Below are 15,166 nucleotides of genomic sequence, written 5' to 3'. Positions count from 1 at the left end.
GATTTTTATAATTTATAAGAAATACTATAATAACAAAAATGTTAAAACAGGGTTTCAAATGTGTTATGATTACTCCAAAATAATTAATTTATTTTTTTAATTACCCAATTATTTTTATCACTTTAATTTTTAAACAAAATATAACTTTTTTTTTGTAGTCTTAAATTAATGAAAAATACAACCTTAACCTGCTGTGTAGTCTGGTCGATTGATTGTTGAATGAAAAGTAGTGCTGTACATAATTAGTGCATTACCTTTTATAAGTACGTCAGATTTTCGGGACACCAATATGTTTGTGATGATATTTTATTTCTATTTTTATTTTTAGGGACAAAGTACTTATAACATATGAACGTTTGAACAAAATAATTTTCTTGACCGAAAATATATAACATGATAAATTCATAATGAGTATATTTGAGAATGACTTTAACTTTGTTCACAAGGAGGAGGGTTTTGAATTCTCCAACAATTTCGACATGAGTTTCCAATTACATTAAAATATTTATATTTTCACAACCGTGCACAAACCTATGTTGCGACGTTCTTGGAGATCATCAAGAATTTCAGAAGAAAGACTTTTTTCTTCAACACATACTTAATACCAGAGGTCGCAGAAAATGAAATTGGCACTATGGAATTTTTTTTGCAATTCGTCAATTATTATTTTTATAACAAACAATAAATTCAAGAATAAAAAAAAAGAAAGTAGTAATGAGCTTTTTATTAGTTTCTAATTATCATTTGGCAATAGTTGCGCAATCAATTGGCTAATTAATCATCTCCGAAAATGGAGTCATCCCGCGCTCATTAGGTATTAACCAATCTTCATTAACCATTGCCTCACCTTTTGTTGAATTTTATCAATAATTTGTAATCTTATAGAACATTATGCATTACTTTGTGATTAAATCATTGCGAAAAGTGTCGTTCTTAAAAAAATCTGGAATGCTTTCAGAAAAAGAAAGGTTAATTATAATTACAAAAATGAGGAAAAATGTATATATATATATGTATGTATAATCTCCTTTAATAAATCTACTTGTCAGTGATGATTTCTATGGATGTTTCAGGCTCGCCACTACACGATGACAATTTACCATCCAGTAGGCACTTGCAAGATGGCACCTCCTTCGGACCCTCTAGCTGTGGTGGATAACCGACTAAGGGTCTACGGCGTGGCCGGTCTGCGCGTGGTGGACGCGTCCATAATGCCTACAATTCCTCGAGGCAACACTAACGCTCCGACCATTATGGTGGCAGAGAAGGCTGCGGACATGATCAAGGAAGATTGGGGTTTATTCCATACCTACTACCCCCAGTACTGGCCATAAGTGGCCGGATTTTACCATTTGGTAACAAATTCATTGTAAAACAAATATGCCTAAGTTAAGAATGTGTGGAACTCTAGAGCTGAAATAATAACACAACTAATAATCGGTACATGATTATTTATAAAAAAATTAATGAATCTAGTTCGGGTTCTACTTAAAAATATTTCAAATGCTCAGAAATAAAAAATGAGGTTCAAGCCTGATCTCAAACAAGTGGGCTGTACCGTGCGAACATAATTTTGTTATCATACCGCTCAGTGACTTTGATTGAGTTACAACTCAAACTTTTGTTGATAAGACCTATAGATGACAATAGGGACTTCTAAATATCTTTTTAAAAACTTCAGTTCATTTTTAGCACGGCGCCTAGTTGGTTTAATTAGTTCATTAAGAAGCGAACAATTTTACTATGTTTTTTAAAAAACAGGGAGTTATGACTTTTTATGCTGTTTAAGTCGGTGAGCGATAATCAAGAATTAGTTGGTCCGAGTGATGATCAGAAAAAACAATTAAAAATAGTGATAAATATTTACTTAATGCTGTGAGTTAATATTTTGATAATTAATCATGCCTGTTAATATTTTGGATTGGAAATATAAATAGGCTCAAGTATATTCAAAGCAAGTAGTCAATTTAGATATCGAACCCAAAACTAAAAGGACAGGTGAAGCGCTACATCGAGTGTCGAAACATCGGTATTTAATAAATACAACTATTTCATAATTGTTATTTACTAAGAAAATCTCCTGGATAATCTTTTTATGTTCATAAATATTATTTAATTCTAAATTATGTAAAATAAGGATAACAAGCTAATCATGGAAAAATGTAATAAAGAGGGAAAAATTAGTTTTCAAAATTCAATCGCTAACCAAAATGTGAAAGATAAAGTAAACATAAACTCGCAAAAATGAAAAGTACTCCAATTTATTTATTTTTTTTTTTTTTAAGCAATTCGAATCCAAGGCGAACATAATTTCTTGCTATTCATTAAAATCTAAAAAAGCAAAATTAGATTTTAATGAAGGAAAAATATTAAATACAACATAACTAACAAAAAAAAAAAGGGAAATTATATTACAATATGAATTTAGGAACGAAAATATCATGAGTTCAATTTTCCGCTCCTACTTAACAGTGTGGCTGGTCTTTGCATAAAGTTAAACCAAATATTTGAGCCCCTTAATTAAGTGAAACCCTACAAATTAAGACTAAAATACTAAAAGGCTAGAATTGTAAACAAGAACAATGCTTTAGAACAAACTCAAGGCTTATGCTTTTGTATAAGCATAAGAATAATACATTAGAATAATATTTTTTTTTTCTGCCTTATAAGATACTTTTACAAAGAGTACGAAGTTTGAAAACGTAGAATTTATGCAGGTCATAAAATTACAGTAATTTAAAAATTCAGTTATGTTACATGACAGTGTTAAATATTACTGCTGTAAAAAATATAATTAATAAGTATAAAAACGGGAAAGGTTTGCGGTTATTGAACAAATACACTGCCTGAGAATACCAACAGGTAATGAAGTACAAAAACGTTTAAAAAAAATAAGAAAAAATTGGTTATTTGATGATACTTTGTAAAAACTTTTTAAAAATGAAAAAAGAATAGTTTTTTTTTTTTTTTTTTTTTTTTTTTATGAAATTGAAGAATCAAAAGTTAAAAAAATTCCTATGATGAAAAAATGTTTCTTGAGTGTTTTCATACGCTGAAACTAATGTAAGATATATTACGACGGAAAAATAACCCTATAATACGTTATACATTATTATACACGAAAATTCTCATATTAATATTGTTATTATTGATTATATTTTTTTAAGTGGTAAATGAAGGATCTTCCGAAAATAAATATTTACTAAGAAATGAAAGAAGGCAAAATTTCATACAAAATACACATATTATATTTCGTTGTCTAATGATCTTTAACCTGACTAGAGAGCGCTTTAGAAAGACCTCTTTTCGGTTCTCTGTTTAAAAAAAAACAAAAAAAAAAAACAAAAAACTTTTAAGTGTCTAATTGTACCCCAGTATAAACGTATACTAAACCATATGCCTAAAATTATTTTAAAAATGTCAAGTCACTAAGAAGGGAGTTTTAGTACAGAAAACCGAAAAGTAACCTTTCTTGCGCGTTTAAGTCGTAGGTGGGTCTAAGGTGAAAAAAATATATTTTCATTTGGTCCACTTAAATTTTGTATTTAATGTTTATATTCAGAAAAATTTATTTTTCGAGTTATAAACAAAAGCTAGAAAAAAAACTTTTCATTTTCATTGTGACGCCGACGGCTAACCTGAAATTCGGATTTATCATCACTTCCAGTGGAATGGAAATTTTCTATTCTACTTTAATTTTATGTTTAGAAAATCCTTAGTTTTCTAGTTATAGCGAAACACTGAAAAAGTTATAATTGATAATAGAAACATGTGAATTTTATGAATTCACACATTCTAAATTTTTAAATTTCTAACAATGAAGGATAAATTATTTTACAGTGATTGTTTCGTCGTTCGTCCACTTTAGATTTAGCGTTAAAAATACTCAAGAATCACCTCTAGCTTGAAGTACCAAAACTAACACATTTATTAAAACACTCAAATTTGTCTCCTTCAACCTAAGAATCATTCTTCCAACATAGGATTTTTTATGAAATATTTTGATTCTTGATGGACCAATTGTTTTTTGTTTATATGTCCTATTCTATCTGCACTAAAATCAATGTATCAAATCAAATTTGTCACGAGGGATATTTTAGTGTGATTGTCGCTATCATGTAAGAACTATTAAATTAATTTAAACTGTCAATTAAGATTGCGATTTATTCATTATTGATAATAAATGAATATTTTTATTTAAATGCATGGGGACATGTTCTTGTGAACATGCAAACATAAAATTGATAAAAAAAAACAAGAATAATTGTAAATATCACTAGCTTTATGGAAAATCCATAGTTTATTAGTCATTTTTTACTTTTATGATGTAGTACATACATGTAAGATATAGATAAAATTTAAATATATAAGTTATACAAAAAGAAATATATAAGAATTATTAAAAAACCTAATCATAAATTTATGTTATAAGAATCAAAACATGTTATTCAGTTAGCCTTATTTAATTCTATCCCCCATCCATCCCAATTTTCAAGTATTAGTTGAACTTTGTCAAGCTCTAATAATGCATTTTCTATTAGTACAAGAGCCGGGAAGAAAAAAAGCCAGTTATCTCACCCCAATGGTTGATTACTTTAATGAAAACTAGGTATAATTACTAGTCAAAATTGACGAGTCTGCCAAGTATAGGTAGGGGAAAAAAAATGGTGGCTGTTTCAAAACCTTAAAAAAACATTAATTTTTTATTCGGAGATCTATATCTTAAAAACTACCAACAACACTAGAAAATCTAAGAGGACATTATTTACAGAAGAATAAATTTGCTGAAATATTAGCCCTAAATATATAGCTTTTTAAAAAGCAAAATTTCTTAAAAATCTACTGAAAGATTAGTGGTTAGTTAATTTATTTAGAGAAATCCATCTCTCAGAAACTATGTGACGTACAGATGTCTATTAGCACTCAAATTAAAGCTAGTTGAATGGACTATAAAAAAGTCTATGACCTTTACCTTCAGAGGAATAGTAGTTTTAATAATATTTGCTAAAATAAATTGATTTATAGTTGTTCGGACAATAAGTTTGATTTATGAAAAACTTCATTTCAGAAACCATTGGACGTAAAAATATCTGCCAGCGCTCAAATTAAAGCTAGTTAAATTTACTACAAAATAGTTAATAATGTTTATCTTTGTAGGAGTAGTTTTTATGATATTTAACAAAATAAACTCACAAAATGCTAATTATTAGTTGTTCCTATAAAATGTTGGATTTTTGAAAAAATATATCTCTAGATCCATGCAAATGCACATATGTCTGCCAACACTCAAAATAAATACTATAAAGTAGTTAATGACACTTTTCTTCGTATGGGTAGTAGTTTTTATGATATTCACATATGAATATAAATTTGGCAAATGAAAATTTGGCCGAACAACTATAAATCAAATTTATTGTAGCAAATTTCATGTAAACTATTACTCCTACGAAGATAAACATAATAAGCTACTTCATAGCTCATTAAACTAGCTTTAATTTGAGTGCTAATAGACACCTGTACGTCAAATGGTTTTTGAGATATAATTTTTTCAATATAAATTCACTAACTACTGATCTTTCAGTACGTCCCATACAACATTCTTATGAAATGTTGCTTTTTAAAAAGCTATATCTCGAAAACTATTTCATAACTATTAGTATATCCACTATTAGTATATTTTATAAATTAGAATAAATTAAATTAAATAAAAAATAGCAATATTTATATACATATTCTACTTTATGCAATATTTTACCCTGGGTAATTTAGAAAAATAAATTCATTTAACAGAACATTAATCATTTAATATAAATAATGTATTTTTAATAATATAAACCATATATAATTGGATTATAAATAATAATTCAAAATAACCAACCAATAACATAATCAAAAGTATTCGTAAAATTATTTTTACAATTTAATATAATAAATTGATAGTAAAACTTTGATGAATACTTAGTAAGTACTACAACTACTTTGGGACTTAAAATGCTTTTAAGACGCTGTGGAATTGACTCAATTTTTGCGCCAACGACAAACGAATGTTTTAAAATTATACAAGTTATGTTGTGTTTTAAATTTGATCGTTCAGATATTTTTATTTTCGCTTAAGTATAAATAGAATATATAGTAAGGAAAATAATTATTCTGTTAAGTCTAACGTTAACGCTACAATCAACCAATACTTAAAATGAAAGCCTGGTAAGTTGCTGGTGAATGAAAAAGTAAAAGCGTTGTGGTCAGAATTATTACCCTTTCTTTCTACTAAAAAATAGATAATTGAGTCTTCGCTTTCAAGAAAGTTATCTAGAGAAGGGAACGTGCAGTCATAGTTAAAACACAGGTCAAATATGCGCATTCAAACTACGTTTTAACCCTCAGTAAGTTGTAATATTGTGATCAGTAAATATTTATATATTATAGACATATAAATATTTATGTACACATACACAGAGTGGATTTTATTAATAACAAAAAATATACATATAGTAAAAATTTAAAAAAAAAATTAAGAAGTAAAAGAAAAAATGAAAAAAAGACAACTTGGAATAAATTTCAAGAATACAAATATAATAAAATAATACTAATTAAAATATAACTAAAAATACAATTTATTTCAGGTAAATAAAGTGACCATAAAATAACAAATAATAATAATAATAATCTTTATTTATTCTGGGATTGATCCCTTTAGAATAATTTACAGGCGTCAAAATTAGTTTACTTGGAGTAAATTACAAAATAGAGAGGAAATTACAAGATGTCATAAAATAAAATAATACAATTAAACAACCATAATTAACAGAATATATAAAGTAATGATAAAACAAATAAAACAACAAAAAATGATAAAAATCAAATACAATTTAACTAAAAAGTAATAAATGAAAAGATATAATTTCTGCTAGTGTACATATTTACAATTATAAGCGAAGATCTAAGACATAAAAAACAGAAAATATACAAAGCTTTTTTGAAACATTCAATTGTTATTCTTCCGGAATTGGGTAGACAGAAGGTAGTCGAAGATACGGGATTTGAAGATTGGAAGGGTATTAGAACTACGAATAAAGGAGGGAATAGAATTCCATTGGAAAGAGGAACGGATGAGGAAAGATCTACCAAAGGCTGCGGTTCGATGGGCAGTTACATATAAGTGTGAGGGGCAATAGTTGTTTAAATAAAATAAATTTTAGTCTTAAAACAATTTATATTTCTTTATATGTCCGACTATTCGGCCTACCTCAAGAATAATCTTAAATACAATATTAGAATCACATCAATTTTTAAAAGCTTTATGCAGGTTATTTTGCCCAGGTCATTAATTTCAGTCCCCAATTATCCAATTTTGTCAATCCTCCATAGTAAATTAAAACTATTGAATAGTGAAAATTAAAACTTTTAATCACAGTTAATTTTCACTATTAAATAGTTTTAATTTACTATGGAGGATTGACAAAATAGGGTAATTGTAGACTGAAACTAATGACCCGGTCTGAATAGCCTGCATAGTTTTTTAAAGTTGATATGGTTCTAAAATTGTATTTTAATATTGTTCCCGAGGATGCGCCGAATTGGCCGAAACGTCGAACTTAAAGAAATATAAATTGTTTCGAGACTAAAATTGAATGGAATTTATTTTACTTAAAAAACAATAACCAGACTCAAGAAAGTAATAATAAATTATATGAGGAGATGGTCGGAGGTGCGGTCCGCAAATAAATAAAAACTTATTAATTTGTGATATTTCGACCTGAATTTCAGGTCATCAGGGATGATCAGTTAGAAATACAATAGAACCCACTAAACCGGCGGTAAAATGAAAATAAATTAATAAAAAAACACGATATTCTGAAAAAAAAAAATTAATTAACTGACATTGTTACTAGTATTAAATGCTTAAATTCATTCGGAAAAATCAGTGGAGTTTATATGATTTTTAGTTTCTACATTTATTTTTTATTTCTGGTTTTGATTGAGGATAGAAATTTCCAAAATGAAAATATTTTTTAGAAATACTATAGAAACAGGCGGTCATATGAAATTTAATTAAAAAAAGAACATAATATTCTGTAAAAAAAAATTAATTAATTAACTGACATTGTTACTAGTATTAAATGATTAAAGATAGCTTTTACTCTTAAATTAAATCGTGTATTTAAAAAATTGTGTCATCAGGGATAATCAGGCAGAGATTCTCATTCAGTCAATGAAGATCTGAAATTCAGGTCGAAATATCACAAATTAATAAGTTTATGTTTATTTGCTGACTGCACCCTGACCATCTTCTCATCTTATTAATCTACGGTCAACTAATATAATACATCATTATAATGATAGTCCGGATAGTGGTCAATGAAGGTACATAATAGTGAAAAAAAACTTTAATTTAAACCATCGTTTCACCCCAGTTTGTAAGGCTTTGTCAGGGGTAAATGAAAATAAGATACAAACAATGTGAGAAGTGACAAAAATTAGAATTAATATTATGAATTTTGACATCCGAAGATGTTAAGGAAATATAAGTATAGATGAATAAGAAACTAATGAATGTGTAATAATAATAAAATAGCCATGTGTAATACAATTGTAAATATAGAATTAAAGTAATAAATAGTAGAATAATACTTATTAGAAATAGTAACAAATATAGTAAAAAGGTAGGTAAATGGTGAACAGATAGGTAAAGTAAATTTGGCTTATATACATACTATATATATATCCATTTCCCTTGAGAAGAACAGGTTGTATTATTTTCCCATAAAAATATTGTAAATAAAATTTAAAGATATTTCTATAATACTGGTTTTACAGCTTATTATCATTTACGTTTATTATTATTATCTTATAAGTTGCAATTTTCTTTGTTAGTTGTGCTGGTTAATTATTCAAGCAGCTCTCGGTTTTTGTGGTTTACCCCCAAAACCACTAGGGATAGGTAAAATCAAATTAATCGGGAAAAATCAGAGGATTTTTTATATGATTTTTAGTTTCTACGTTTATTTTATTTTTTCTGTTTTTTAATGAAGATGGAAATTTCCAAATTGAAAATATTTTTAGAAATACAATAGAAACCGCTAAACCTGCGGCCATATGAAAATAAATTAATAAAAAAAAACATTATGTCCTGTAAAAAAATAATAGAAATTATTATAAGTATTAAATGCTTAAACTCAACTGGAAAAATCAGTGGAGTTTATATGAATTTTAATTTCTACATTGATGTTTTTTTTTTCCGTTTTTGAATGAAGATGAAAATTTCCAAAATTAAAATATTTTTAGCAATACTAAAAGGCGGTCATATGAAAATAAATTAATAAAAAAACATTACATTCTGTAAAAAAAAAATAAATAAATAAAATAACTGACATTATTACTCGTATTAAATACTTAGATTCATCCGGAAAAATCAGTGGAGTTTATATTATTTTTAGTTTCTACATTTATTTTTTTTTTTTACTGTTTTTGAATGAAGATGGAAATTTTGAAAAAGAAAATATTTTTAGAAGTACAATAGAACCCGCTAAACCGGCGGTCATATGAAATTTAATTAATAAAAAAACACAATATTCTGTAAAAAAAAATTAATTAATTAACTGACATTGTTACTAGTATTGAACGATTAAAGATAGCTTTTAACTCTTAAATTAAATCGTGTATTTAAAAAATTGTTTTTTGTTAAATATGTCCAATAAATTTAACTTCATAAATAAATGTACCTATCACCTATATATTAAGTTTTGTACTGCATTCTAATTTCTAACTATTACATAAAAACTAATTGTCAAATTAATATTGGAGTGTTTTTATTTTCTACAATTAAGCGATGATTTTTCGGTCTAGAGTTGGATGGATAAATGGGGCCCTTCTGTGCTTGAAATCAAACAAAAACAATTGTCTTAAGATTCTGAAAACAATATTAACAAAACCGTTCTAGTAATTGCGAATGAAAAATAGATTCCAATATCCAAACATTTAAATCAGTCTATATTCGAGGCTGAAAAACCGGATATACGGATAGGAATTCTTAGATTCTAGGCGTGCGAAACTTAATTGTGGCAGCACAGAACCGCGACTATTGGCGGAAGTTGCAAGTGGAAACCCGGACTTCAACAACAGGTTGTAGTGCCACGAAAAGTGAAAAAAAAAATCAAATAATATACACGGGATGAAATTTTTAAATGTTTTGGTTTTTCTTTACATTAGTATTTTGATAATTTGTTATTATATATAAATTGTTATTTATACAATAAAACAACTTTTAATATATACAACATCCAAATTTCAAAATTTAAACATTTAGAACAGAAAACAATTAGATAGCAATAATAAAACAATCAAATACGGTATATGTTACGATAAGATTTCGACATGAAAGCGTGGTTTGTTTTTAAATAAATTCATTATGGAAATTGTGAACTCTTCAGTGCTTTTACTTACCTTGACATTTTTTTTTTACCGCATAATATCTCTTTTCATCCCATCTTCGGAGGACGTAATGACATTTCAGGGAGCTTTGTGGTTAAGAAGCCGCGCTGAAGTGGTGCAAGTTCTTGGTCGTTCAGAAAAAACATTTTAGGATCCTTACGGATTAATGTTATCAAATGTTCATAATCCACATTATATAATGTCCAGGCATAAATTATGTAAAAGCAATATTTAACAAGCCTCTGGCCTCTGTCTCCCCACTCTTGCTCAATGTCTTTAATATTGTCGACACCCATTTTGTTTACTATTGTCATTTTTGTTTTTATAAAACATTTCATAAAATTCTTTTCAATTTGATCTTATAATATTTACATTTTATTTTTTGTATATTTTATCACATTCTTTCTATTTTATCACTAATCATCTCCAATGTACAATCTATATACCTGTAAAATTCTTACTCCATATCTTAAATATTGTCGACACATATTATTGTCATAGATTTACTACCTACTATTTTTATTTATCCTTTTCTGATTTTCTCTTTGTTTATTATATCACTACCTCTCCCATGTTTCATGATTTTTACTCTTATTCAACGATTTTATATATATTTAATCTATACATTTAATTAAGCCTTTTGTTTCTCTCTCTATACTGTATATAATATCTTATAAATTTACTTTGCCTGTTGCAATATGAGGCAAGATGGTAGATGATTTCGTCAGTACTTTGAATTACTTAGATACTTGCTAGATATTGGGGTGGAAGGCAAGAGTAAAGACAATTAAATTCTATAAATAATGAACCGTTTTTTTTTTTATTGATTTTTTAAAAATATCTTTATTGAAATTTCCAACTGTATATTATATAATACATTCAGTAAATTTGATCATAGTGGAGTATTACAGGCGTGTAGAGAAACTACCCATGACATTTTATATTAGCAGGTCTCGTGGTCATCTTCTTTTCAGGCGCCTCGGAGGATTGTCAGGAATGGAAGAGGATGCAAGGTTAGAAACTAGGGGGTTTGGGAGTTTATAATGGAAGGATTGATATCTGGTTCGGGCTAAATCGATTAAATAGGGAATTTTATTGAAATTTAGAACTGCAAAAAAAAATACAATATGATAAATGTTTCAGTAAGACCCATTGGTGGTATTTCAATAGTTGTTTTAAATTAGAAGATCACGTAGCCATGTTCTTTTTATACGTCTCAGAGGATTATCAGGGTTGTTAAGGATGAGAGATTAAGTATTAATGAGTTCAGGGGGCTAATTTTGGAATGAAAGGAAGTATATTTATTTCGGGACAAATTTGCAACTAATGGGATGTGAAGGTTTTTGATGAGTTTATTTGTGACGTAATAAGGATCATGGATTTTAAGGAGGATTTTGAATCGTAAGGTCTGTACATGGGAGGAATTTGATTGTTTGGTGGAGCCCCAAAGCTTGATTCCGTACGTCCAGATTGTTCTGAATATCATAGTATATAAGAGTTCATTGTAGGAAATGTGAAGTTTAGAGCGTTTGTTAAGTAGGTATTGTTGTAATCGGAATCTAAATGCAGTTTCTTGTCGTTACAGTCTAACATGAGGATTCCAAGTATCTTCTTTGGAGTCTTAAGTATGAAGGAATCTGTTCTACATTAAAAAAATAAGGTAATGTAGGGCAGGAGATTAGAAGTTTACGATGGGAGTGAACTACTGGGATTTGTTAGGATTGATTTTGATTCTCCAGTTGTGAAGCCATTTTTCATGTTATGTGTGTAGAGTTTGTGATGCAGTAGTAGGGTCATTGTTTAGAGACAACACCAGTGTTATCAGAATTATGATTTACTTTAAAGGTTCTATCAGAGAGGTAGGAACGGGTAATTAGGAAATATGTAGGGTGATTTGGCGGTACATGTACTAAAATTGAACCGATTTATTAATAAGATTTACACGAATAACATACGTTGTGATACAAATAATGATGAAAACGTAAGCTAACATACTGATCAATAAATGAAGCGGCCCCTTCGACGGAGGATTATTTATACCAGAAAATTTTAAGTAATAAACAATATAAACATATCTGATTATATAAAACTATATCATATTTCTATGGGTGATCTATAATCCTATATATCATAACATAACTGACCTAGCCCGGTTTTCGGATATTTAGTCACTTTTTTTCCATTTTTGGGCACCAAAAATGCCCTGTTGGCCATTAAAAAATATCATAAATCATAATAGTGCAAGAGCCAGGAAGAAAAAAAGGCAGTTATCTCACCCCAATTATTGATTACTTTAATGAAAACTAGGTATGATTACTAGTCAAAACCGATGAGTCTGCCAAGTATAGGTAGGGGGAATAAAAAATGGCGGCTGTTTCAAAACCTTAAAAAAACATTATTTTTTCATTCGGAGCTCTATCTTAAAAACTACCAACAACACTAGAAAATCTAAGAGAACATTATTTAAAGAAGAGTAAATTTGCTGAAATATTTGCCCTAAAAGAGCTATTTAAGTCCAATAGTTCTCGGATATAGCTTTTTAAAAATCAAAATTTCTTAAAAATCTACTGAAAGATTAGTAGTTAGTTAATTTATTTTGAAAAATCTATATCTCAGGAACTATGTGACGAACAGATATCTATTAGCACTCAAATTAAAGCTAGTTTAATGGACTACATAGAAGTTTATGACCTTTACCTTCGTAGGAATAGTAGTTTTCATGATATTTGCTAAAATAAATTGATTTATAGTTGTTCGGACAATAAATTTGATTTATGAAAAACTTGATTTCAGAAACCATTGTGCGTACAGATGTCTGCCAGCGCTCAAATTAAAGCTAGGTAAATTTATTAGAAAATAGATAATTATATTTATCTTTGTAGGAGTAGTAGTTTTTATGATATTTGACAAAATAAATTCAAAAAAATGTTAATTTCTAGTTGTTCGTATAAAAGTTTATATTTTTGAAAAATATATCTCTAGATCCATAAGTCGCACATATGTCTGCCAACACTCAAATTTTATTAAATGTTTTTTTTTAAAAAGCAATATCTTTAAAACTATTTAAGGTAAATAATTCTATTAGGGCTCATATTTTAGCAAATTTACACTTCTTTAAATGACGTTTTCTTGTGTTATTCCTACTTTTAAAGATATAGAGCTCCGAATGAAAAATTAGTTTTTTTTATCGCTTTGAAACAGCCGCCATTTTTTATTCCCCCTACCTATACTTGGCAGACTCATCAATTTTTACAATTAATTAACATAGTTTTCATTACAGTAATCAAAAATTGGGGTGAAATAACTGCATTTTTTCTCCTCTTGGGCTCTTGTACTATAATGAACGATTCCATCACTAGTAAAATTTCAAAATCAGAGCTGCGTCAGAACGCCTTCCCTCCAACTCAGTTGCTGTGCGTCTCATAGCAATTTGAAGAACAAATAATTTTCACTGTTCTGTATGAAATTTAGATAATATTATATTTAATACATGACTTTTGTTTACATTGCTAATGAATTATTTTTCTTGGATGTTTATGATTAACCGTAAGTTTATGTGAAAGAACTGGCCAAGGATGCGGTCAAAAAGAAAGAAAAAATAGTTATCAACTATTTATTTATTTTCTGCTGACGTTTCGACCCAAATGTAGATCTTCTTCAGGAATGTTAGGTGGAGATGAGTTGAAGGTCTTTGTTTACGTATCCACCCAACAGCCCCGATGAAGATCAACATTTTGGGTCGAAACGTCAGCAGAACATAAATAGTTGATAACTGTTTTTATTTCTTCATGACCGTTGCCCTGAGCATCTCTTTTAAATATTTTCCTTAGAGATCTTTTTCTTCTTTTTATTTAACATTAAAATAGCTCTCACCCTTTCTGAATACCCTGTAATTAATTTATTCAATATTGTGAAAAAATGAACATAGGTTTCCTTTAACAGAGGCGCCAAGACGAAAAGAAATTATAATTGACTATTAACTCAATATGCGAAATTTATTAGTTATTAATGAGTACTTTCATCGCTGTAAGCATAAATATTATTTACAAGTCATTTAGAAATTGCGGTGTTTAGGCCGGTTGTGAAATCCGTTTCGCAAGTGGTAATCGAGGAATAGAAGATAAATGACACATACACTAATGAAAATACGAATAATAATTGAAGGCGGGTGGCTTCTATTACCGACGCCCTATCGAGCCAAAGAGATAAACAATTTATTTTGATTTATTATGATTAAAAAAAATATATTGCGATATCAATCATATCATAGGACAGAGGCTGATGAAGAATCATTAAATTGATTGGGAAATTGGTTCGCTATTGAATAGTAAAAAAATCGTGTTTCAAATATTTTATTAATGAAATGCAAACATTATTCATATTAAATATTGTTCAAAGTGATTAGCTTGTACATTCAAACAGGCTTGGCATCTTTTTATCAGTATTTTAGCAGTGGCCAAATAGCACTGGATACGTGTTATTGTTTTAATTAATTATTGTATCATTCTTTGTAAAGAATAAACGTGTTAAAAATATACTGATAGGCAAAATATACCATTTCATTCGGCAACTTTTCTAAATGATAATAGCTTCCACATTCCAGAAATATTTGATTCAACAAAACAAAAATGTACCAATATATATAACAAACTTTATTTATTACATCGATTAATGTCACTTACTGTTACAGAATATTTTTCTTTTAAATTTAATTTTATTTATTTTCTTAATATTA

At 28.1% G+C, this 15,166-nt stretch overlaps 2 protein-coding genes across 2 annotated transcripts in view; one reads left to right on the top strand and one right to left on the bottom strand.

Moving 5' to 3' along the window:
• Positions 1–15,166, bottom strand: part of Flo2 (flotillin-2) — a 359,128-nt gene that overhangs the window by 27,821 nt on the left and 316,141 nt on the right. The window lies entirely within an intron of this gene.
• Positions 1–15,166, top strand: part of LOC106682454 (glucose dehydrogenase [FAD, quinone]-like) — a 109,255-nt gene that overhangs the window by 13,946 nt on the left and 80,143 nt on the right. Inside the window, exon 8 of the mRNA XM_014423314.3 lies at positions 1,074–1,321. Coding sequence (XP_014278800.2) covers positions 1,074–1,321 — 248 coding nt within the window. The remainder of the gene's footprint in view (positions 1–1,073; positions 1,322–15,166) is intronic.

This window comes from Halyomorpha halys, unplaced genomic scaffold (genome assembly GCF_000696795.3).
Source record: "Halyomorpha halys isolate HHAL.00 unplaced genomic scaffold, Hhal_1.1 Scaffold415.1, whole genome shotgun sequence".
NCBI lineage: Eukaryota > Metazoa > Arthropoda > Insecta > Hemiptera > Pentatomidae > Halyomorpha > Halyomorpha halys.
The sequence above is the reverse complement of the archived record's forward strand: the minus strand, read 5'-3'. Positions and strand labels throughout refer to the sequence as shown.